Source organism: Neofelis nebulosa, chromosome X (genome assembly GCF_028018385.1).
Source record: "Neofelis nebulosa isolate mNeoNeb1 chromosome X, mNeoNeb1.pri, whole genome shotgun sequence".
Lineage (NCBI taxonomy): Eukaryota > Metazoa > Chordata > Mammalia > Carnivora > Felidae > Neofelis > Neofelis nebulosa.
The window spans coordinates 20504658-20526252 of record NC_080800.1 but is presented as its reverse complement, the minus strand read 5'-3'; the positions used below and the strand labels follow the sequence as shown (position 1 = coordinate 20526252).

Genomic DNA, 21595 nt, shown 5'->3' with positions numbered 1-21595 from the left:
GCCGAGAGACAGGTAAGGGACAGCCCTGAGAGAGCTGCTCGAGGGCAGTGGGAAGGTCTGCAGGACAGGCAGGTTGGCACCCGGTTTCCTGCCTGGACCCTCGCTGAGCTGCACAGACCCGCAGGCCCACTCTGCGGCCCTGGGAGCTCTGGGCGAGGGAATTTTTGCCCGGGCTTAACAAACACGCTCACTGATGTGTTGTGCGTGAACCTGGAGTCTGGTGCCCCCTGGTGGTCAAGAAACATCTAAACGTCAGAAGCTCCAAAAGTACTGAGGCGTAACGTGCCTGGAAAGAAAATGGGACCATCACTCCCAGCCTTCAAAGCTGGGAAACGGACCTTAGCAGTTCCCAAAGCTCCATGTGGAGGAGCACAGCACGTAGAGGGCTGTCCAGGAGATGGGAGACAGAACCGGCAGAAGGGCGTGGGAATCAGCAGGCAAAGCTGAGGGATGCCCTGGGGAAGGAGGAACCCAGACGAAAAACAGCACGGCCTCCAAGGCAGAGACCCCCCCCCCACCCCAACCCGCCGACCTGCAGGGCACCTCACAAGATCATGGCATCAGACCTGGAAAAGGACCATATCCACAGGAGTTCTCTGTCTCCCTTCTCTCTCTGACCCTAAAACCAGAAGATATAATATTGGGATTGGGATTGGCCAGCTTTACCAACCAAGATAACCCTCCAAGTTATGAGATATGCCCAAGGTGTCATTAAAGAATGGGAAAAGAGGCTTGGTGCCACACAGTTGAAAGCAGTGATTGGAAAAAAACAAGAGTTACATGTATACAGTCCACCACTGAGTTGAGACCTGTCGACACATCAGTTACATGCACCCAGGCACAGGCATGGATTTAGAAGGACACGGAAAATAGCAACTGTGCCACTTACTACTTGTACTGCTTCAGGCCAGGCCTATCTGACCCTCAGTTTCTTCAGTCCTCGGGGGATAATAATAGCTAATGGGCAACGTTATTCAAAGATTAGAGGCAGGGTATGTAAACAAAGAGAAGCTACTATGTATTTATATATTTGTTTGCCATGGTCGGGAGGCATTAGTTTCCCAGTTTCCTTTGACAAAAGATTTGAAGCAGTCTATGAAAAAAGGTAAAAAGAACTACTAAAATAGAAAGAAAGAAAAAAAATTTTAAAGAGCAAGGGAATGCTGAAGAGCTAACCATAAATGTAAACGTGGTGGTTCCAGCTTCACATTTGGTTTTGAGTTTCCTGTCAGCTGAAGTGAAAAGGGAAACCTGAGAACTTGTACAATTCCCGTTACCAGAAAGGGGCAGGGTCGCTGCCTTCTCAGGGGAGACAAGCTCTTCTGGGCTCCAAATTCGAAAAGCAAACCCTCAGCAGGAATGTTTCCGCACTGGCTTGTACCTTACCTGAAACCTTGTCTATTCTTTACCACAGGGTTCCAAATGCCCTGAACTGCTAATGGAGAAGTAGATTAGTAATTGGGACTGGGCCAAAGTACTGAAAGTTGATGGGCCAGATTTCTACACTTCAGAGCATGGTGGTATTCTCCAGCAATTCTTACCCCACAGTTCTTCAAATGCTTTCAGATGTGCTGTCCCTCAATACAATCCATTGCAAAATCACCCAAAGGACATTTAGACCCACCACTTCCACCCTCAAGGAAATGTTTCCATCTGTAACTCAAGCAGAAGCTTTAGACTGATGACAAATGAAAGCAAAAGTATAGATGTATTTTTAGATGAAAGAGCTAAATTCAAAAGGCTCTTCTCTTTCCAGAACCAATTCAGCCCTCTAAAGGCCACACCGCTCTCCCGTCAAGGCCAAGGTCACCTTTCAGGAGCATTAGCACATGAAGTAAACAGCTTTTGCAAAACAGTGCCACAGGTGAGCCTTCCCATCCGAAGCGCAGAGGCACCGCAGCTAATCTGCATATGCTAACTCGAGTTACCGGGGAAGAAGCCCGAATAAGCCACCGTCCTCCCTCACCTTTACTTTCATCCCCACATAGGTTTTGCTTTTACCATATGGTAATTATTTCCAAATCACAAGTGCAAACACTCACTCTGATTGGAAAATTAGCAGATTTCAAACTCGGGTAATTTGTCCCTAATGAGGAACTTGTTGAACTGAATTTAACAATTAACTCGCACACCCTTTGCTTCCTGCGGCTTATGAGAGTGAAGCGGGAAAGAAGGAAGGGCAAGCCGAGGGCCAGGCCTGGCAGGACTTTGGCACAAGACGAGGGTTGGGATGGGGCAAGGTGTGTAATGGGGCTGTGGGAACATCAGGAACTTGACTGTTCAAATGGATATATATAGCCAATCACAAACATATGCCAAAGTAGGGGCGCCTGAGTGGCTCAGACGGTTAAGCTTTCGACTTCGGCTCAGGTCATGATCTCAGGGCTCTGTGCTGACAGCTCCGAGCCTGGAGCCTGCCTCCGATTCTGTATCTTCCTCTTTCAGCCCCACCCCTGCTTGCGCTCTGTCTCTCAAAAATAAATAAATGTTAAAAAAAAAAAGTTTAAAAAAAACAAATATATGCCAAAGTAGTGAGAATAATATGGTGAGCCTCCATGTACCCATCACCCCAGCTCCCACAATTACCAAGTCATGGTTGCTCTGACTTCATCCATGCTGAGGAGCAAGAGATCAAGAAAATGGACAGGGAAGAAGAGTGAAACGGCAGGGGGTGGGTCTCCTGCCTCGAATTCCCAAAGGTTCCAAGATCTCTAGGGGCAGAGGTGGGATGGGTGAGTATAAACTGCTGGGAGGGTTTCAGCCCCCTTCATTAGCATTTTGAATCTGGCAGGGCAGACCCTGGGAAAGAGCTGACCCGTTTTCCGGGTCTCTGCTACCCCACCCTGCCCCAGGGCTGGGGTCGCTTGTTCTCTCCCCGAGGCTACAGGTCCAGGTGACCAGAAGCCCTGAGCGTTTCTGGGAGCTCTGGCAGAACACACAGTCAGCAATGGTCACTGCCCTCCAACCATGTGCTCCAATGGTTGGTTCCTGCCTCTTCTCCAGCACTGGTGCCAGTTCATGCCTGAGGCTTAGTCTCTACGATCTGCTCTGCTGTTTCTCCCTCTAGAACTGCCCTACCCGGGGCGCCTGGGTGGCTCAGTCGGTTGAGCGTCTGGCTTCGGCTCAGATCACGATCTCGCGGTCCGTGAGTTCGAGCCCCGCGTCAGGCCCTGTGCTGACATCTCAGAGCCTGGAGCCTGCTTCGGATTCTGTGTGTGTCTCTCTCTCTACTCCTAACCCACTCACATTTTGTCTCTGTCTCTCTCAAAAATAAATAAACATTAAAAAAAATTAAAAAAAAATTTTAAACCGCATCGGGGTCTGTGCTGACTGCTCAGAGCCTGGAGCCTGTTTCACATGCTGTGTCTCCCTCTCTCTGACCCTCCCCCGTTCATGCTCTGTCTCTCTCTGTCTCAAAAATAAATAAACGGTAAAAAAAAAAAAAATTTAGAACTGCCCTACCCAATTGGCACCATAGGTAGATGTGGCAACTGACCACGTGAAACGTGGCTAGTGAGACTGAGGAAGTATTTTTTTTTACTAATTTAAATTTAATAACTGGTCCTTGACCCAATTATTGGAAAACTTCTAAGTATATTTGGAAGGTGAATCTACATTTTCAACCGTAAAATCTAAGTACAGATCAAGTATTTTTGGTGAAAATCTAGCATCTGACTTGAGAAAGGCTTTAACTGTCTGGATTTTGAAGATTTAGTAAAAATGAAACAATGTAAAATATCTCATTAAGTATATTATTAATTACATGTAGAAATGATAACCTTTTCAATCTATCAAGTAAAATTAATTATTAAGGGCAATTTCTCCTGTTTACATATTAAAATGTGACTACTAGAAAATTTCAAATTATATATCAGGCCCAAATTATACTTCTACTGGACAGCGGTGACCTAACCAGACTCCTCCCTGCACTTGCAGATAGCCTCAAAAAATAGAATTCTGTTGCCAAAGTTCTTCCTGTGACAGAGGCCCCAACTGCCAGACATGTCCTGCTATACTAGCCTCACCTGGATTTTCCTGGATGACCATCTCCTGTGCCATCTTCTCTGCTCCCTGTGCATTCTGAGGCCACCTACTTTCACACAACCATGGCCTGTGATGGGCCCTGACCTCATAAAGACAGAACCTGCGTGACCTAATTTCAGACTAAGATGATGAATTTGACCTGGGGTAGGGAAGAGCCTCCAAGCTCTCAAGATACTCAAATCAACGTAAAGGTCCTTCACAACACACAGCCAGTTAATATCCTCAAAAGGGAACTTGGCTGAAGTTGCAGCCTAGGGAAGTATTTTTACAAGGAAATAAAGGCCACCAAATGGTGATATGACACAAAGCTGAATTTATTTGCTTGTCCAGGAGGGGAGCATCACATTGCTCAAACACAAGTTCAGTTGGTGTCTCCCTGCAAAATGTTCAACCTTGAACAACACGGGTTTGAACTTATGGGCCCACTTATATGCAGATTTTACTTGATACATGCCACACAATATTTTCTCTTCCTAATAATTGCCTTAACATTTGATTTTTTCTACTTACTTTATTGTAAGAATACAGTCTATAACGCATATAACGTACAAAATATATTACTCGACTGTTTAAGTGATCGGTGAGGTGTTTGGTCAACAGTAGGCTATTAGGGATTAAGTTTTTGGTTACGCAAAAGCTACACACAGATTTTTGACTTCGTGGGGAACCGGCGCCCCTAACCCCCACACGGTTCAAGTCACCACTACAAAAAGGGCCAGATAGAGGGCAAAAGGAAACAAGTACATCGAATCAGGTGAGATTCTGAGCACGGGTGTCTAGCTGGTTCCCAAGGCCTAGCACACACTCTCCTGAGCAAGTTCACTTCTTCAAAGCGCAGCCACCACACCCAAAGATGTCCACGATGGGTTACACAAAGCTCTCGTGGGCTCCCTGTCACTCACGTGGCACATCTGACTTGTTTGCTTGAAGTTGGCCAAAATCCTCCCTCGCCAGGATCCGTAGCACATTAGTACAGCCGGGTCGATCACGTGGGAGTCACCCACCGGTTACCCGCCTTTTCACTCATCTCTTTTGGAACTGCCAGGCCACATTTCCCTTCTTTCTTAGGGCAAGAGGCAGGGACACATGCGTGTGTACGTAGAAAACAAATTTTATGTGGACAGGTTGCCCTTTGGAAATGGCAAGGGAACAAAATAGACGAAGCTCTCAAACGCCAATGATCCTAGCAACACCGTTCACAATGCCCAAAGGCTGGAAGCAACCTCCGTGTCCATCAGTGGATAACGGAGGAGCTAAATGCGGTCTGTGCTGACAAGGGAATATTATTCAGCCATGAAAGAATGGACGAAGCCCGATCCGTGTCACACCGAAGAGGAACCTTGAACACTAGGCCAAGTGAACGAGGCCAGACAAAAAAGGTCACATACCATTTGACTCCATCATTGGCAAGCATCTAGAACAGGAAAGTCCACGGGCCAGAAAGCAGATTGGTGTTTCCGGGGCTGGGGGAGGGGAGGACGGGACCCCCGTGCTAGTGGCTACAGAGATTTCTCTGGGGTGATGAAAACGTTTTGGAAATGGAAGAGGTGGTCGCACAGCAACGTGAAGGCATTCAATGCCACGCGGCCGTAACTTTAAAATGGTTCCTTGTCGCTTCTGTGAATTACACCTCAATAAAAAGAAAGGCGAAAGAGAACGAACTTCGGGGATCTGCTGAGCCCCACTGACACAAGACAGAAGGAACAGACACGAGGGAGCAGGGGCTGCCGAACAAGTGATGATCACCGGGAGGGGACAGGCAGGAATGGGTGGGGGGCCGGGGGGGTGGATTCCACGTCAGAAGTGACCAAGGTAGCAAACGCTTGAAAAGCAAACAAAGAAAACTCATTTTCAAATGTTTAGCTGTTCAATTTCTGCAAATAACCTGGAGTTCTAAAACAAGCAAATGATTTGATAGGGAGAAAGCAAAGACCTCCCACAAGTGCCTTTTCAGGCCCAGTGATTGTACCTGGAGGAGAAGGGCTGAGCTCAGCCTGTGGACCGCCCCCAACACGGGCGCCCCTGAGCCACTCTGCACGTTGGGAGGGCTCCCACATCCTCCATATGAGCCTGACAAGCATCATCTTTTGGTAGTTTTCACAGTTTCTTTCAAAACTAATTTGTAAGGATTGCATTTAATACGCTGCACGCGAACCTTTTTGACACACACCAAACGACGTTCTTCTGAAAGGTGTTTCTCCTATTTAACAGGTCGCTTCAGGGGCGCCTGGGTGGCTCAGTTGGTTAAGCACCCGACTTCGGCTCAGGTCATGACCTCACAGTTTGGGAGTTCAAGCCCCGCCGTCGGACTTTGTGCTGACCGCTCAGGGCCTGGAGCCTGCTTCGGATTCTGTGTCTCCCTCTCTCTCGGACTCTCCCCCCACTCGTGCATTCTCTCTCTCTCAAGAACAGATAAGCATTAATAGGTCAGTTCAGTACCGATTATGTGCAGTGACACCATTAAAATTTTTTTTTAACGTTCGCTCATTTTTTGAGAGAGAAACAGAGAGATGGGGGCGGGGGGGGGGAGCATGAGCAGGGGAGGGGCAGAGACAGAGGGAGACACAGAATCTGAAGCAGGCTCCAGGCTCCGAGCTCTCAGCACAGAGCCCAACGCGGGGCTCGAACTCACAAATCGCGAGATCATGACCTGCGCTGAAGCCAGACCCTTAACCGACTGAGCCATCCAGGCGCCCCATAAAAACCTATGGCCTTCCCGTCCACGCTACAACGCGTCAAGGGTGAGCCTTGACGGTGACGACGTTACGCTAAGTGAAGTAAGCCAGTCACAGAAGGACACCTCCTGTTCCACGAGTGCACTTTATCCGAAGGCTCTAAAGCAGTCACACTCGCGGACACAGAAAATGATACCGTGCATGCCTGGGCTGGGGGAGAGGGAAATGGGGAGCTGGTGCTTGACGGGGACAAGAGCGTCGCTTCTGCAGGATGAAAGCAATTCTAGAGACGTGCTGCGCAGCAGTGTGAACGTACTGAGCACTACTGAACCGGGCACTTCGATCACTTTCAGCAAAACGATCCCAGTTTCTTAAATGACTGCCTTGTTTCTGTGCAAAACTCACGAGGTTGTGCTTCTGTACAGAGTTCATACATCTAAAGGTAAGATGCTGCTGACACATTAAAAAAGCAAAAACGAAAAAACCCCAAACGAAGGAAAACCTCGGAGTTCACTTGGGCCGACGCTCTGGTGTTTTTAAAAAGAGAGGAAATAAGCGAGACTCAGGATCTGGGAGGGGAAGGCGGGCCTCTGTTCCTTTTACCTTCGGACTGGCTTGCGGCCCGCTGGTCCCAAGAAGGCTGAGCCGTCTGGGTGGCTACTGTTGTCACGGCCACCAGGTGCTGCAAGATTCTATGCTGTTGCGCCTGCTGCTGTGGCCACGGCTGCGAGGCAGGGGACAGCTGCAGCGTGTGCCGAGGGCCGCTCGGCCCGGCTCTTCCCTGGTTCTCTGCAGCACAGCCAAGCAGAGACAACACAGCTGCCTGGGGCTGCAGCAAACTCCCCTGTCCCTGATCCCGTCCCCGTCCCCGGCGGTTCAGGACAACGGCTTGCTGAGCAGGTGAGGCCGTGTCTGGAGGGGCTGGGCCTCGGGCACCGGGACCCCGTGGCACTGGCTGCCAAGGACCAGAAGCGGAGGCTTGCTGAAGTTGTTCCTGTGGAATCAACTGATAGAGCCGCTGCTCTGGCTGCTGTTGGGCGTTCAAAGGGGGCAAACCTTGCGGAAGCTCCAGCAGAGTCACCGGCTTGAGGCCTGAAGCATTTTTTAAAAAAAACTGAACGCGGACTGGAGACGCGGCCTGTGCTGCAGTGCGCACTGCATTTGGTGGCCGAGCTCCCGAGGGCAGGCTGCCGGGCTGGATTCCCGCAGGATCTGTGGCCCCAGCGGTAGAGCCCTGCCCGGGGCTGGAACCCCTCGCCAAAGCCTGGGCTCCACAGACCGGGCCCGCCAGCTGGATGATGTTGGGGCCAGGGGAGCAGGCCGTGACCTGGGTGGCCAGGCTTCTTTGTGATGAGCCGGTAGTGGAGAGGATGGCCGCGGGAAGCATGCTAACTTGAGTCACCTGTTTCGCAGAGGGCTTCTGGGAGCTGGCCGTGACCGGGGGGGCCAGGGCTGTCTGTGATGAGCCGGCGGTGGACGGTGTGGCTGCAGGAAGCATGCTAACTCGAATCACTCTGACAGGGGATTGCTGGGAGTTGGCCGTGACCAGGGGGGCCAGGGTTGTCAGTGATGAGCCGGTAGTGGAGAGGATGGCCGCGGGAAGTATGCTAACTTGAGTCACCTGTTTCGCAGAGGGTTTCTGGGAGCTGGCCGTGACCGGGGGGGTCAGGGTTGTCAGTGATGAGCCGGTAGTGGAGAGGGTGGCCGCGGCAAGCATGCTAACTTGAGTCACCTGTTTCGCAGAGGGTTTCTGGGACCTGGCCGTGACCGGGGGGGCCAGGGTTGTCTGTGATGAGCCGGTAGTGGAGAGGGTGGCCGCGGGAAGCATGCTAACTTGAGTCACCTGTTTCGCAGAGGGCTTCTGGGAGCTGGCCGTGACCGGGGGGGCCAGGGTTGTCTGTGATGAGCCGGCGGTGGACGGTGTGGCTGCAGGAAGCGGGCTAACTCGAATCACTCTCACAGGGGATTGCTGGGAGTTGGCTGTGACCGGGGGGGCCAGGGTTGTCTGTGATGAGCCGGCGGTGGACGGTGTGGCCGCAGGAAGCGGGCTACCTCGAGTCGCTCCCGCAGAGGACTGCTGGGAGTTGGCCGTGACCGGGGGGGCCAGGGTTCCTTGTGGCGAGCTGCTGCTGGACAGGGCGGCTGCGGGAAACATGCTCACTCGATTCACGTCCACAGATGAATTCTGGGAAAGACTCGGGGGCTGAGGAGCAGGAGCAGGAGCAGGAGCTGGAGATTTAAAGAAGCCGCTTGCCTCCACTGGGGTGAAACTGTTGCCTGACCGAGTCCCTCCTGAGCTCCAGGAAAGTCTGAAGCGTAGAGGTGGATGGCTGACTCCCTTCCCCAGGACTGAAGACCAAACCGACACCGTCTCAGGCTGTGCTGTTTCTTTCCCGGGAGGCGGCTGGCTGAGGCTGGCTGAGCCACTGGAGCCGTGTGACGCGGCGGCGGGACACTTGGCCTTGCGCTGGACCAAGACAGCTGACCGAATGGCTTCCGTCCCAGCATCCGTCTTTGAGCCAGGCCGGACACTGTCTGGATGGTCGTCTGTGGAGGAGTGCGGAGGAGACCCCTGTCCCTCACGTCTGGCTTCTTTGCGGGGCCTTCTTCTTCCAGACAAAGGTGGGTCATCCGGCGGCTGCATGGAAGTCAGCTGCGCTGTCTGAGACTCGCCGCCAGCTTCACAGCCCAATACGGAATCACCTTCTACCTTGTGGGCTGGCCAGGCCGTCGGTGGCGAGCCATCGTATCTGGCGGACTTCTTCCCTCTGGCGTATTTCTGCACGTCCACTCCAGAAGGTACGGCCAAGTCACAGGGTCTCTGTTTCCACATATCGACGCAGTTCCCCGCTTTAGAAATTTTGAGGTCGTGCTGCGGACCTGCTTGCCTTTCTCTGCTTTTCTTGCAAGAGGCCCATACTCTCAGCTCAGGAGGAGGTGGACGATGAGACAGCTCCTGCTGCCGGTTCAGGGAGGGTGCAGAATACCTCTTGAAGCTCCTTTTCATGGGGCCAGTGTTCATCTTTTGCTTGTTATAGAGCAGCCTGTTTGCAGTGCAGGCTACTGATACAGAAGGATCAAGACACAGCGGTTCGGCCGTAGCTAAGATCAGCTGGCTCTCCAGCAAAAGCCTGTCTTCCTGGGTCCAGGTCTGGTCATCGCTGCTCATGGACTGCACGTCGCAGGCTAACGTCTGCATCGTTGGCCGCAGGAGAACATGCCTGCTTGCGTAGCCGGGAGGTTCCCGACTGCACTGCCTGTAGTCCCGTACCTGGGCTATGACACACCCAGAGTGAAAAAAGTTAACCTGAGATTTTTCCAGGAGATCCACCAGAGCAGGAGGTAATTGTTCAGCATCCAAGTATTCGAGCAACTCCCCTTCTTCATAAGGCAGTCGAATGGTCTCCGAATAGGATCCATTTTCGCCCTCGAGCATCAGCGAATATCCCTCCTTTCCTGGGTATAGGTTGACCACTAAGCACGGCAACGACTCTCTCCTCAGGAGCTTCTCCAACAAGTTCACGTTGCTTCTTAATTCCTCCGTAGCCTCAGGCTCTTTCCCGCATTCTTCCACATATAGGTCATAAAGTTTTTCATCCAGAGATGCTCCCCCACTCGCTGAGCCTTTCCTTTTAGGAGGCCTCTGCTGGGCACTGGCAATGACATACTCCGCACGGTCCAGAGCTCGTTCTAAAGCCTGCTGCATCGTGGCACAACAGGGGCCCTAAAGAGAAGGGCAAGCGCAAGTGCAAGCGCCTTAAGAGCCGGGTGAAGGTCCCGTCTTTCACGTCGAGCTAGAGGTAGAGTCTTGCAGACGCCGCCACTCCACAGTGCAGCCACCGGCCTAACTTCCAAATGGACGGCAAGAAACGCGCGCCGGGAAAGCACCGCACGACATACCTGCGATCTGGGTATCCAAAGCCAACAACACGTGTCGGAGCCGCCACCGCCCGGCTCTGGAGCGGCCGCGGGCTGGGCCGGAAGTGGAGGTGAGCCCCCCGCCCTCCCCCCGCCCCCCAGCTCCCCCCTCCCTCCCGGAGCAGCCGACAACCCGCTCCTGCGCATGCGCGCTCCCTGCAGGCCGCAGGCGTCAGGCTCAGGCGTCAGGCCTCAAGCCTCAAGCCTCATCCCATTGTTGCCTGCGCCTCCGGGCCACGAGGCCCCGCAGCCCGCACTTCCGCTGCTGCCGCAGGGCCGGACCTTTCCTTTCCCCGTAACGCGGAAAGCACGCCACCGAAGCAGAAGCAACGGCCCGACAAATAACCTACTTTCTGCCACGGTTCGAGTCCACGCCAATTCGCGCAGGAATGCGGCTGTCGGGGAAGCGGCGCAAGCTGTGCGCTTCTTTCTCTTCTTGGCCAGCGCCTCACCCAGAATTGTGCACGGTTTCTGCGTCTCCCGTCGGGAACGGCAGGGCTGCTCCCGGTGCCCGTCGCCGCTGTGGCACACCCCGCCCCCCACCCCCCACCCCCCACCCCCAACCCCGAGTCCGCGTCCGTAGCTCCTGCCTGCCTACGTGGAGGCTCGCCGAATCTAATCTGGTGCAGGCGTCAGATGTCCTCCTTCCTTGAATCTGCCACTGATCTCCTGCCTGACGGTCGTCAGACGTGCACCTGGCATGCCTTCCTGACACTTAAATCTTTACCTTGTTACTTCCCCGTGTGTCACAGGAAGGGCGTTTTTACAAACGATGCGGTAGGCAAGTCGTATTGTCTGTGAATTGCACTTCAGGATTAAACTATTTGTTGGGAAAGGTGCTTTGCATGTGATGGAGCCGGGGACTGTTGTCCCGGCTGATGGCAGCGCACTTCCGCGATCACCCTCCCTGTGAGACCACCGCCAAGGTCCTAAGGATGGCTTTGGGGTGAGGTGTGCGGGTCGTAGATCGCGGATGGGCCCTTGTTTTCCACTAACGTTGTTGCCTTGAGGTGTGCCGGCCTTTTGGGACAGGTTTTGAAAAGAGCCTCTTGACGTTTGTGTGAGACGTGGCGATAATAGGGGTTCATGGAAAAGCCTCACAAAGGAAAAGAAGACAAGACAGATCGGCGAAAGTCCCGAATTTCACACAACTATGAAATCAACGTGGATTGGGGCGCCTGGGTGGCTCGGTCAGTTAAATGTCCCACTTCAGCTCAGGTCATGATCTCACTGTTCGTGGGTTCGAGCCCCGCGTCGGGCTCTGTGCTGACGGCTCGCAGCCTGGAGCCTGCTTCGGGTTCTGTGTCTCCCTCTCTCTCTGCCCCTCCCTTGCTCGTGCTCTGTCTCTCTCTCTCCCTCAAAAATAAAGATTTTTTTAAATTAAAAAATAAAATAAAATCAATGTGGATTTTAACCAATGGCAATTATGACAATTACATGAACAGTAGATACATCGTATTGAAAGAGGACTAAAACCTTTTTCACTCAGAGCTCCCGAAAGATGACCCTGGTTCAGGGACAGACAAGAATACTTTTCTACTTGCATAGCAACCATCTTTGGGCAAACGGATACTTGGGGAGCGCCTCAAGGGGGCTTGAAATCAAGTTTAGTCTGTTAACTCTTTTACACATCCTCCCCGTGTCTCTTTTTCCCACCCCCCACCTGCCCGAAATTAGGCTAAGTACCAGACTGGACGGCCAAAGCATAGTTTTCTTTCTTTCTTTCTTTTCTTTTCTTTTCTTTTCTTTTCTTTTCTTTCTTTCTTTCTTTCTTTCTTTCTTTCTTTCTTTCTTTCTTTCTTTCTTTCTTTCTTTCTCTTCTTCTTCTTCTTCTTCTTCTTCTTCTTCTTCTTCTTCTTCTTCCTCCTTCCTTTCTTTCTTTCTTTCTTTCTTTCTTTCTTTCTTTCTTTCAATGTTTATTTATTTATTTTGAGAGAGAGAGACAGAGAGAGACAGAGACAGAGACAGAGAGAGAGAAAATCCCAAGCAGGCTCTGCTCTGACAGCACAGAGCCCAACGACACGGGACTCGATCTCACAAATTTGTGAAATCATGACCTGAGGCGACATCAAGAGTCAGGCGAAATCAAGACCGAAGCTCAGTGGGAGAAGTTGGCCATCCCTTCTCGGTGCTGCAGAGACGCGTGCTCCGTGGTATATCTGGCTGGACGGACAAGCGAAACGGTCCTCCATCCGAGTGAAGCGGCCAGTTTCGTGTGAGTTGTGTGTGTGCCGCAGCGTACGCGCACACTCGCGTCACCTCTAGAGCCACCACGGCCCAAGACGGAGGTTGTGGCCCGCTCCTTACCCGTCATCACGTGAACCCCGAGGCCTCCTGGCCACAGGTGCACTGCTCGAGGTTCTCAGCCTGGCCGCGCGTGTATCCGAGCGTGCGTCAGTTGGCCTGGCAGCGCTTAGCGTGGTTGTGGTTCAGCCATCCCCTTCACTTGCGCCCCCTAATTGCCTGGTCTTGCCACAAGATGGGGGGTTTAAAAAACAATTGCTCTGAGTGCACACTGTCCTTGGAGCCTTCCAAGCGCGTTAATGAGCACACTGGCTGATTATAAGGACTCCGATGGCTGCCCTCCCCTGCAGCCGCCTGACCTAGATGCACACGCTGAGAAAACTCATGGCCAGCCTAAGATATGCTCGTGGAAGAAGAGAGTTCAGTTAATTGCAAGGTAATTGAGCTAATTTACAACTAGCAAACTGGTGTGTGCCATACCCATCGAGGGCTAGCTCTAGATTTTGCCACCTCTCCCCTGCTGCAGCTAGTTAGAGGCACCGGCCAGAGAACAGGGACCTCAGGGAGCACGTGAAGGTGAGGACACGTTGTTTGTTGGCCTCACCTCTGGTTAACCCTCCATCGCCTGCCCTGAGACTTGATGTGTCTTTCCCGTGATCAGGCCCCGAGTCCCATTACAGCAAATCCCTTGGGGATGCTGTAGCTCTGGGAGATCATGTGACTCAAGGCCCCTCCCACAGCCTGTTACAAAGATGGAAAGGCAGCCCTTATTCAGAAGCATCACGACAGGTCTAGGCACCCCTGCAATGGGATTTCCCGGGGTGGGGGCGGGGGGAGACAGATGGGGCTCAGCTCCGAATACAGCATGGGCACGTGGGAACTTGTGGCCAAGGAGCAGGATGCAGGTCAGTGGGTGGAAAAGGACTAAGAGGAAGCATCGCGGGTATGGGGGATGCTGGCTAAACAGACCCAACAGGATTCTGTACCAAAGACAGGCCAGGGTGATCAGGCATCGCCTGGGGGATGGTGGAGGATGAGAAACGTGATCAGGAATGGAGGTGGGGGGGGGGATTCTGGTTAAACGGACTTAGCAGGGTTTTTGCCAACACTGGATTCTACAGGGAAGTGCACAGATGGGCCTGGGAGAAGGTTCAGGGGCCTGACGAAAGTTTGGTCAAGAAAAGAATCTCTGCCATCCTGGCTGCCTGTCTGGCTGAGTCAGTAGAACATAAGTCTCTAGATCTAGATGTCTTGACTTCAAGCCCCACATTGGGCGTAGAGCTTATTTGTATGTAAAAGATCTTAGGGCAAGCACAGTTCCTAAGAACTACAACCAGACTTGGGATTCAGTAACGGGCCCTTGAGCAGCTTCATTCCAATGAAGCAATCTTGAACTGACAAGCTAGGTATTAGTCAACCAGTCCACCCTCAGGAAACTTGCCAGCTTTGCTTCCATAAGTACCACCCGTTTTTTTGTCCAAGAGGGTCACCATGTGAGCTGTTCTTCCTTGTGTGGTTTCTAATTTGAGTAAATCCTCATGGCTTCAGTTGTCTTTGAAGTATTCCTTCACAGTTTGGGGACTCTGTCACATAGGACATAAGCCTGCTGGAGTCAGTCAGGTTCTTCCTATCTTGTCCAACAGTGAACTCAACCTAGAGCTATGTCTCAAAGTCTTCATATTTCCTTTATCGTTGTTCCCCCCAAAGGCTGTATGCAGGGAATCCTGGGATGGTCTGAATCATGTAGGCGTCAATAACTGGAAAAATCAAGGAAACCCCCCAGAATGAACCCACACAAAATAGAAAAGGAAGATAAACTCCAAAACTTATTAAAACAACAACTTGAGTGTGTTTTTTCCCACACCTGAAGAAAAACCACTTCTCTAGTACCCAAAACAATATTGTAGGGAAGGAGACACCTTTCCTCTACTCTCTCAGACCCTCTGTCTGTGGCCTGCTAATTACACTGGCAAAAGGCAGATTAACGGGAGGAAAGGTTTATTACCTACGTGATATGGGTGCCTCACCGAAAAAGAAATGAAGATCCCAAGGAGGCAGTTAGACCCAGGAACTTATATACCATTTTAACAAAAACAAAATGAGTTTGTGGAAAAGGGACGAGACAAAAGAAAAGAAGTTTGGGCTTCTGGGAGCAATAAGTTGTGGGATGGTAACTATATAGGGGCAACAAGTGAAAGATAGGGGTTAGTTAGTAAGGGCTGTTCCGCTGGTACACCTCAGGGCTGACTTTCTGTCTCCAGTGGTAATGGCTGTTCTCCTCTAGAATGGGGGAGGGAGGGGAAACACCCCCACAAAGGGAAACTTATGCCCTAATTTGAGGTGGATGTGGGGAGGACAGACAACTATTTCTTCTTTTGTAGTTTCTTACCTGCTTTCAGCTCAGAACAATTCTTACGTCAAGGTGGCATATTTTGGCGTGGTACGTTATGGTTTCCTTCGATGTGTCTTACTTTTTCTACTTATAAATTAGCTGTATTTTTCCACTCCTAGGAGGTGATTGAAATGATAGTTTTACATTTCTGCCTCTTAAAATAAATGGTTCTTAACTTAAAACACCCCTTCTAAGCAGGCATATAGCATTCTCTGTCTTCCCATCCCCAATGTATTTGCTTGGCAAAGGTACAGAATGCCCTGCCCCCAGCACAAGCTCCCCTTTTCTTCATATTTCTTCTGCTCCCCCGGCCCCTCTACACTCTCACTTTTCAGTCTTCACATACCTCCCCTCACAACATGCCCTGTCCTCCCATCAGCTGGAGCTTCACAAAGGGTTAGAGAGCCCAGGAAATAGTATAAATTCCTTTCAGTAAAACAAGAGATTTTAATGATTAAAATTTTTTTTCTGAGACCAGAAAAAGCTACCACACACGTCTCCTTTGTGAGGGAGAATCAATTTAAGATTTCAGTGAAAAACCTTTCTTGTCCATCAATGAATGAATGGATAAAGAAGCTGTGTATATACATACAATGGAATATCGTATTGTATTGTACGGGGAACTGGAGGAAGATGGCCAAACTTCCAGTTATGGGGCGCCTGGGTGGTTCAGTCAGTTAAGCATCCGACTTTGGCTCAGGTCATGATCTCATGGTCCAGGAGCTCGAGCCCAGCATCGAGCCCTGTGCTGACAGCTCAGAGCTTGGAGCCTGCTTTAGATACTGTGTCTCCCTCTCTGTTTGTCCCCCACTTGCACTCTGTCTCTCTCTCTGTCTCTGTCTCTCTCTCTTGAAAATAAATGAACATTTATAAAGTTAAACACACACACACACACACACACTAGAGGAGTACTCATCTCAATATTAGGCTCTACCAAACAATCTAAAGCAGAGAAACTTGCTGCATTTCTATTTTTTGAAATCACTGTCATGGAGACCTCATTGATCGTATTCCAGTATCTCACAGATGACTGTGTCCGTGACTCCCAGACCAGTGAATAATGGTGGACGCAACAGTCGCATGCCGTGGCAGCTTCCTAATTCACAGAGTTCCCCTGGATTTACTCCCCCTGTCTCTTTGACAGGGATGGTTATGTCAAGGATTGAAACCTCTTGGTAACAGTCACACTATCTCTCCTGAGAATTTGAAAAAATATTTACAGAGATTAAAGAGAGAAGATACCTGATTTGACCAAAGCAGTGGTTCTCAACTTAAAGCGTGCATCAGAATCCCTGGAGAGCCTGTCAAAACACAAATCACTGGACCCATCTCCATCCCCAGAGCTTCCGATTCAATAGGTCCGGGGTAGGGTCCAGAGCATTTGCGTTTCTAACCAGTTCCCAGATGCCGCTGGTCCTGGCACCACATTTTGAGAACCACTGGACCAGACAAAAGAGAATTATTCAGCTCAGAGCCCCCACTGAGTCTCTGCACTACTAAAAATGGCCCTCAGGGGCCCCTGGGTGGCTTAGTCGGTGAAGCATCTGACTTCGCCTCAGTTCATGATCTCACGGTTTGTGAGTTCGAGCCTGCGTTGGGCTCAGTGTTGACAGCTCAGAGCCTGGAGCCTGCTTCGGATTCTATGTCTCCCCCTCTCTCCGCTCCCCTCCTGCTCGTACTGTCTCTCTCTCTCAAAAATAAATAAACATTAAAAGAATTTTTTTAAGTTAAAAAAAATAAAAAATAAAAATGGCCCTCAGGGTGGATGGCTTGTTCCGGTAGGGCATGCAATGGGCTTATTTTCTCTGTATATTTCCTATGTACCACCGGTATCTGGGCAGGAGGGAGAGGAGGGAAGTCGAACCAGCTCTGCCTAATTAAATAATCTAATTTTGAGTAGAGCACCTCTTTGCAAGTTGCATTGGCTTTGGGAAAGTTTGTCCTCTATAATACAATTTAAATCTACTATTGCTAAGAAGTGTCTTTTGTCCTAGGGACAAATGTTTACCCAGAATTTACCCACGGGGGACTGGAGTCGTAAAGGGGCACAGTTTCACCTCACTCTGATGGAAAGAGAACTCAAAAGGATTTGACATATCACACCAGGGCCCCTGGGCTGGTCTGCTGGGCTTTGGGAATGTATTGCTAGAGAATTATAGAGCCTTTGACTATACCTGAAAATGGGTGGAGAGGTACGTTAGGTCTGTTCCCTGGTAGAAGGCCCTGAAATGAGGATTCATCTGCAAGTGGTTTTTTGAACTAAGCGCTTCCAGTGATACCGTAAAGGGGTTACAGATGCAGGACAGGGAAGAGGAGGAAGCCGAAGATGTGACCTCAGCCAGACCCAGCCTCCGCCTAGCCCTGAGGGGGAACTCTGAAGTGTGAGTTATGCCTCAGAGTTTGTCCCAATTTAAGGCCAGAGAGCTAGGTTTTCACACTCCTGTCCTTGTCTATCCCTGGTTCTTTCTAGCTCTTCAAAGCTGTTCCAACAACCTGAGAGTTGTCTTCCGAAAAGAGTCTCTGGTACAGACCATTAGAAGCAAAAGCACACAGAAGCCAAGGGAAGAGGGTGGAGAAACTGTAGACAGGATCCCAGGGGACTTGGGCAGGGCTCAAAGAGCACCCACCTCAGAAGGTGATTTGCCCTAGCATAGCACCAACCCTGAGAGCGGGCGGTGGAGTTCTCCCACTGTGGAAGGAAAGCTGTATACTGACCATATTTGAAGAAGCGGGTCTCACATTCTCTCTGGAAGGGACAGAAGAGAGTGGGCCCGGGAGTAGGGCTGAGAACTGGGATGTGCCCTCAAAAGGACCCCACCCTCCTCCATGAAGTGTTTAATGCCCTTTGGACTAGGAGAGGAGTCATATTTAGCATCTAGTTAAAAAGTATTTTCTACCTCATAATGCCATTAGGTTAGCCCCAGCTGGTCAGTAAAGTCTTAAAACACATTCTCACCTGCCGTTGTGGGTGAATCGAGGGCAGGTCTCTACAGGGAGTGTGGCCCACCCTGTATCACCTTTCCCTGCTCCATGACAGCATTGTCACAGGGAGGAAGACATGGCCGCAGGGGGTGGCCTAGAGCAGGAACTCACAAAGCAGAAAAGGAGGTGCCAAGTGGATGACTCTGGAGTAGACGGATGACAACTCCCCTTTTCTTTAAAAATAAAAGAAAAAAGGCCCTTTTAAGGAGAGCAGGGAGAAGCTAGTGTTTGGATTACACATAGAGTTTAAGTATCACACCGGATGTGAGAAGTTTTTCTAAGAGATGCCACCTTTATACCTCGGCCTTGCTAGGACCAGATTGGTATCAAAATGGTGGTGGCACAAGGCATTGACTCTCTGAGACAGATGAACAGATAATGAACGATATTTCCAGAAAAATGTAGGCCAGGAATCATATCTAGCTTTTATAGCTGACAAAACTAAAATTATAGTCGGGGTTATCATCTTTTCTTAGTAATGCATTTTGACTGTAATTTGGTATTAGCCAGTGCTATATACTTAGTAACATTAGTCAGCCTTATTAAAATGGATCTGATGACACAATTTTTTTCTTTCAAAAATATTTTAAGTGTTTTACTCTTTCAAAATGTAGGATGACTAAATAAGAGGCACTTAATCTAGAAGAACTTCTTTAGGTAAGGTAAGATAGGGAGTTTGAAAATACATGTAATTTTAATAAAGGAATAGATTATATAAACACTAAAATTATATGTATACTGAGGCCTACCATTTTCCTTTATATCTTTATATTTATCATACATATTTATATATCTTATACATAGTAAATGACATTTACATATAAAAATTTAGAATTTGAGCTATAAAATTATATACGTACATATATATAAATATAATTCTACTTTTCTGAGCACAAAGTGTACTTCTTATTTTCTGAGCCACATTTGGTAATTCTTGTAAAACCATGCAATCTATGGTCTGGTGTAGGTATTAGAGTGTTGTGGATAATGAAAAAGATTTTGGTTTTAGCCCTTGTCCTTACAAATCTTTCTAAGGAGTAGCATGAGTGTGCTTTTTGACCTCAGCAGTTATGGTACAGTAGATATAACTAAGTCTTTGAATGATGACACTGATCTTGCTTTGCTTCTGGATCTTGATCCTAAATGCTGTTTTCATTATAAGTCTCCTGGATATGAATACATTTTGGACCTGTTCATTTTCTTGTAATTTTCCTCTTTCTAGTGTTTTGAGGGTCTGCTATTTGAGGTTCTAATGAACTGTAAGCCTCACCTGAATAAGTGCTTCACCTTGGGAAGAATAAGAGATAGGAAAAAAAGCAGAAGCTGTCATTCCCAAAGTCCTTGCTTCAATATCTGCCATTTTTCATACAAATGTTAGGAAGCCCAAAGGCTTCTAGCAGCACATATTTTTTTTAATTTTTTTTTAACGTTTATTTATTTTTGAGACAGAGAGAGACAGAGCATGAACGGGGGAGGGGCAGAGAGAGAGGGAGACACAGAATCGGAAACAGGCTCCAGGCTCCGAGCCATCAACCCAGAGCCTGACTCGGGGCTCGAACTCACGGACCGCGAGATCATGACCTGAGCCGAAGTAGGACGCTTAACCGACTGAGCCACCCAGGCGCCCCAGCACATTTTCATTTCAGAGGAAAGATAAGGCTTGTCTTTTAAAACCAAATGCAACCAATTTTGCTCATGATATTTTCAGAGTGTGCTTTTTCCAGGCCACTGATGATCGGATGGAGGAAGTGGAGGCCACTAACTTCCCATTTTCCCTTACGGTCTGTGGGGGAATATTCCATTTCCGTAGGCCATTTGGCCTGGTCACTTTCCCAGCACATACACTGCCAATTCCTCTCTGCCCTCAATCCACAGCTGACCCTGAACAACTCCATCTCCCCGCCCTGGGTGTAACCAGAGACACGGATAATCCCACGATGGTAAACAGAGTTTGTGCCAATTAAATTTTTAACGAAAACTGACATTACCAGCTCCTCAGTTCCAGTTAACCTCAGAGAATGAAAATGGCTAACATTTATTGAGCACTCACTGTATAAAGAGTGTTTGCATGCCTTAATCTCTCGAAGTCTATTTTATAGTTGAAGAAATAGAGACTCAGAAAGGGTTTAAAACTCATCAAAGCTCACATAACTGGAGCAAACCCAGGAAAATGGAACAGGCCCGTCTGGTTTCAGAGCCTGAGTTCTTACCACCATATTGTTTTGTTAGGTTTGTTTTGCATTCCCGGAGACCCTAAACCTCTTACTTATTTGTTTCTGAGATCTGAGATCTGAGATTTCGGAAACAAAACGTTTTATGGAATTAAAGAAGGATGCCATTAGATGTTCTGGGAAAGGCTGCACACACCTTTTGTGTGCATCTTTTTTTCCTCACAATTTCAGATACCAGACAAGCAGATTTTGTTAGAGAGGTACGGAGTTCTGCAAACTTAGATTCCATGAGCTGGGGCAGTGCAATACAGGTCTTCACTAATTCTCAGCACCATCCATCACATACAGCAGATATTCATTTTCTAGCACTGCTAGCACATATTACCACAAACATACTGGCTTAAAACAACACAAATTTATAATCTTAGAGTTCTGGAAGTCAGCAGTCAGAAACTGAACTCACTATGCAAAAATTCAGGTGTGGCCAAGGCTGCGTTGCTTTTTTTATTTTTAATTTCTATTTTTAAAAAATTTGTAACATTTATTCATTTTTGAGAGACAGAGCATGAGTGGGGGAGGGGCCGAGAGAAAGGGAGACACAGAATCCCTAGCAGGCTCCAGGCTCTGAGCTGTCAGTACAGAGCCTGACACGGGGCTTGAACTCACAGACCAACCGCAAGATCGTGACTGAGCTGAAGTCGGATGCCTAACCAACTGAGCCACCCCAAGGCTGCATTACTTTTTGGAGACTTTAGGGTGAATCCATTTCCTTGCTTTTTCCAGCTTCTAGAGGTCACCTGTGTTCCTTGGGTCGTGGCCCTTTCCTCGGTATTTGAATAATTTGAATAATTTGAATATCTTCAAGGCCAGCAGCAAGGCATCTTTTGGTGCCTCCCTCGCTCTCTTACTCTCTTGATTCCCTCCTTCCCTTATAAGGACCCTTGTGATTATATCGGACCCCCCCCCCAGAAGAACAAGGGTAATCTCCCCATCTCAAGCTCCATAGCTTAATCATACCTGCAAAGTCCCCCTCGCCCTGGAAGGTAACACATTTATTGGTTCCAAAGATTAGCATGTGGACGTCTTTGGGGACCATTACTCTGACCACTACAACTACCTAGTTATACACAAGGCATTGTGCTATGCCCTGGGTAAGCTGTAGTGAGCAA

General features: G+C 49.3%; 1 protein-coding gene and 1 long non-coding RNA gene across 2 annotated transcripts in view; both read right to left on the bottom strand.

Moving 5' to 3' along the window:
- The window catches only part of LOC131502261 (uncharacterized), a 138363-nt gene that overhangs the window by 70905 nt on the left and 45863 nt on the right, over positions 1-21595 (bottom strand). The window lies entirely within an intron of this gene.
- LOC131502260 (transcription factor SPT20 homolog) lies at positions 4747-10655 on the bottom strand. The gene has a single exon (XM_058712940.1). The coding sequence runs from the start codon at positions 10423-10425 to the stop codon at positions 7282-7284; it is 3144 nt and encodes a 1047-aa protein (XP_058568923.1). The 5' UTR covers positions 10426-10655; the 3' UTR covers positions 4747-7281.

Coding starts and splice junctions, on each gene's coding strand:
- LOC131502260 (XM_058712940.1), bottom strand. CDS start 10,425: ATGCAGCAGGCTTTAGAACGAGCTCTGGACCGTGCGGAGTATGTCATT.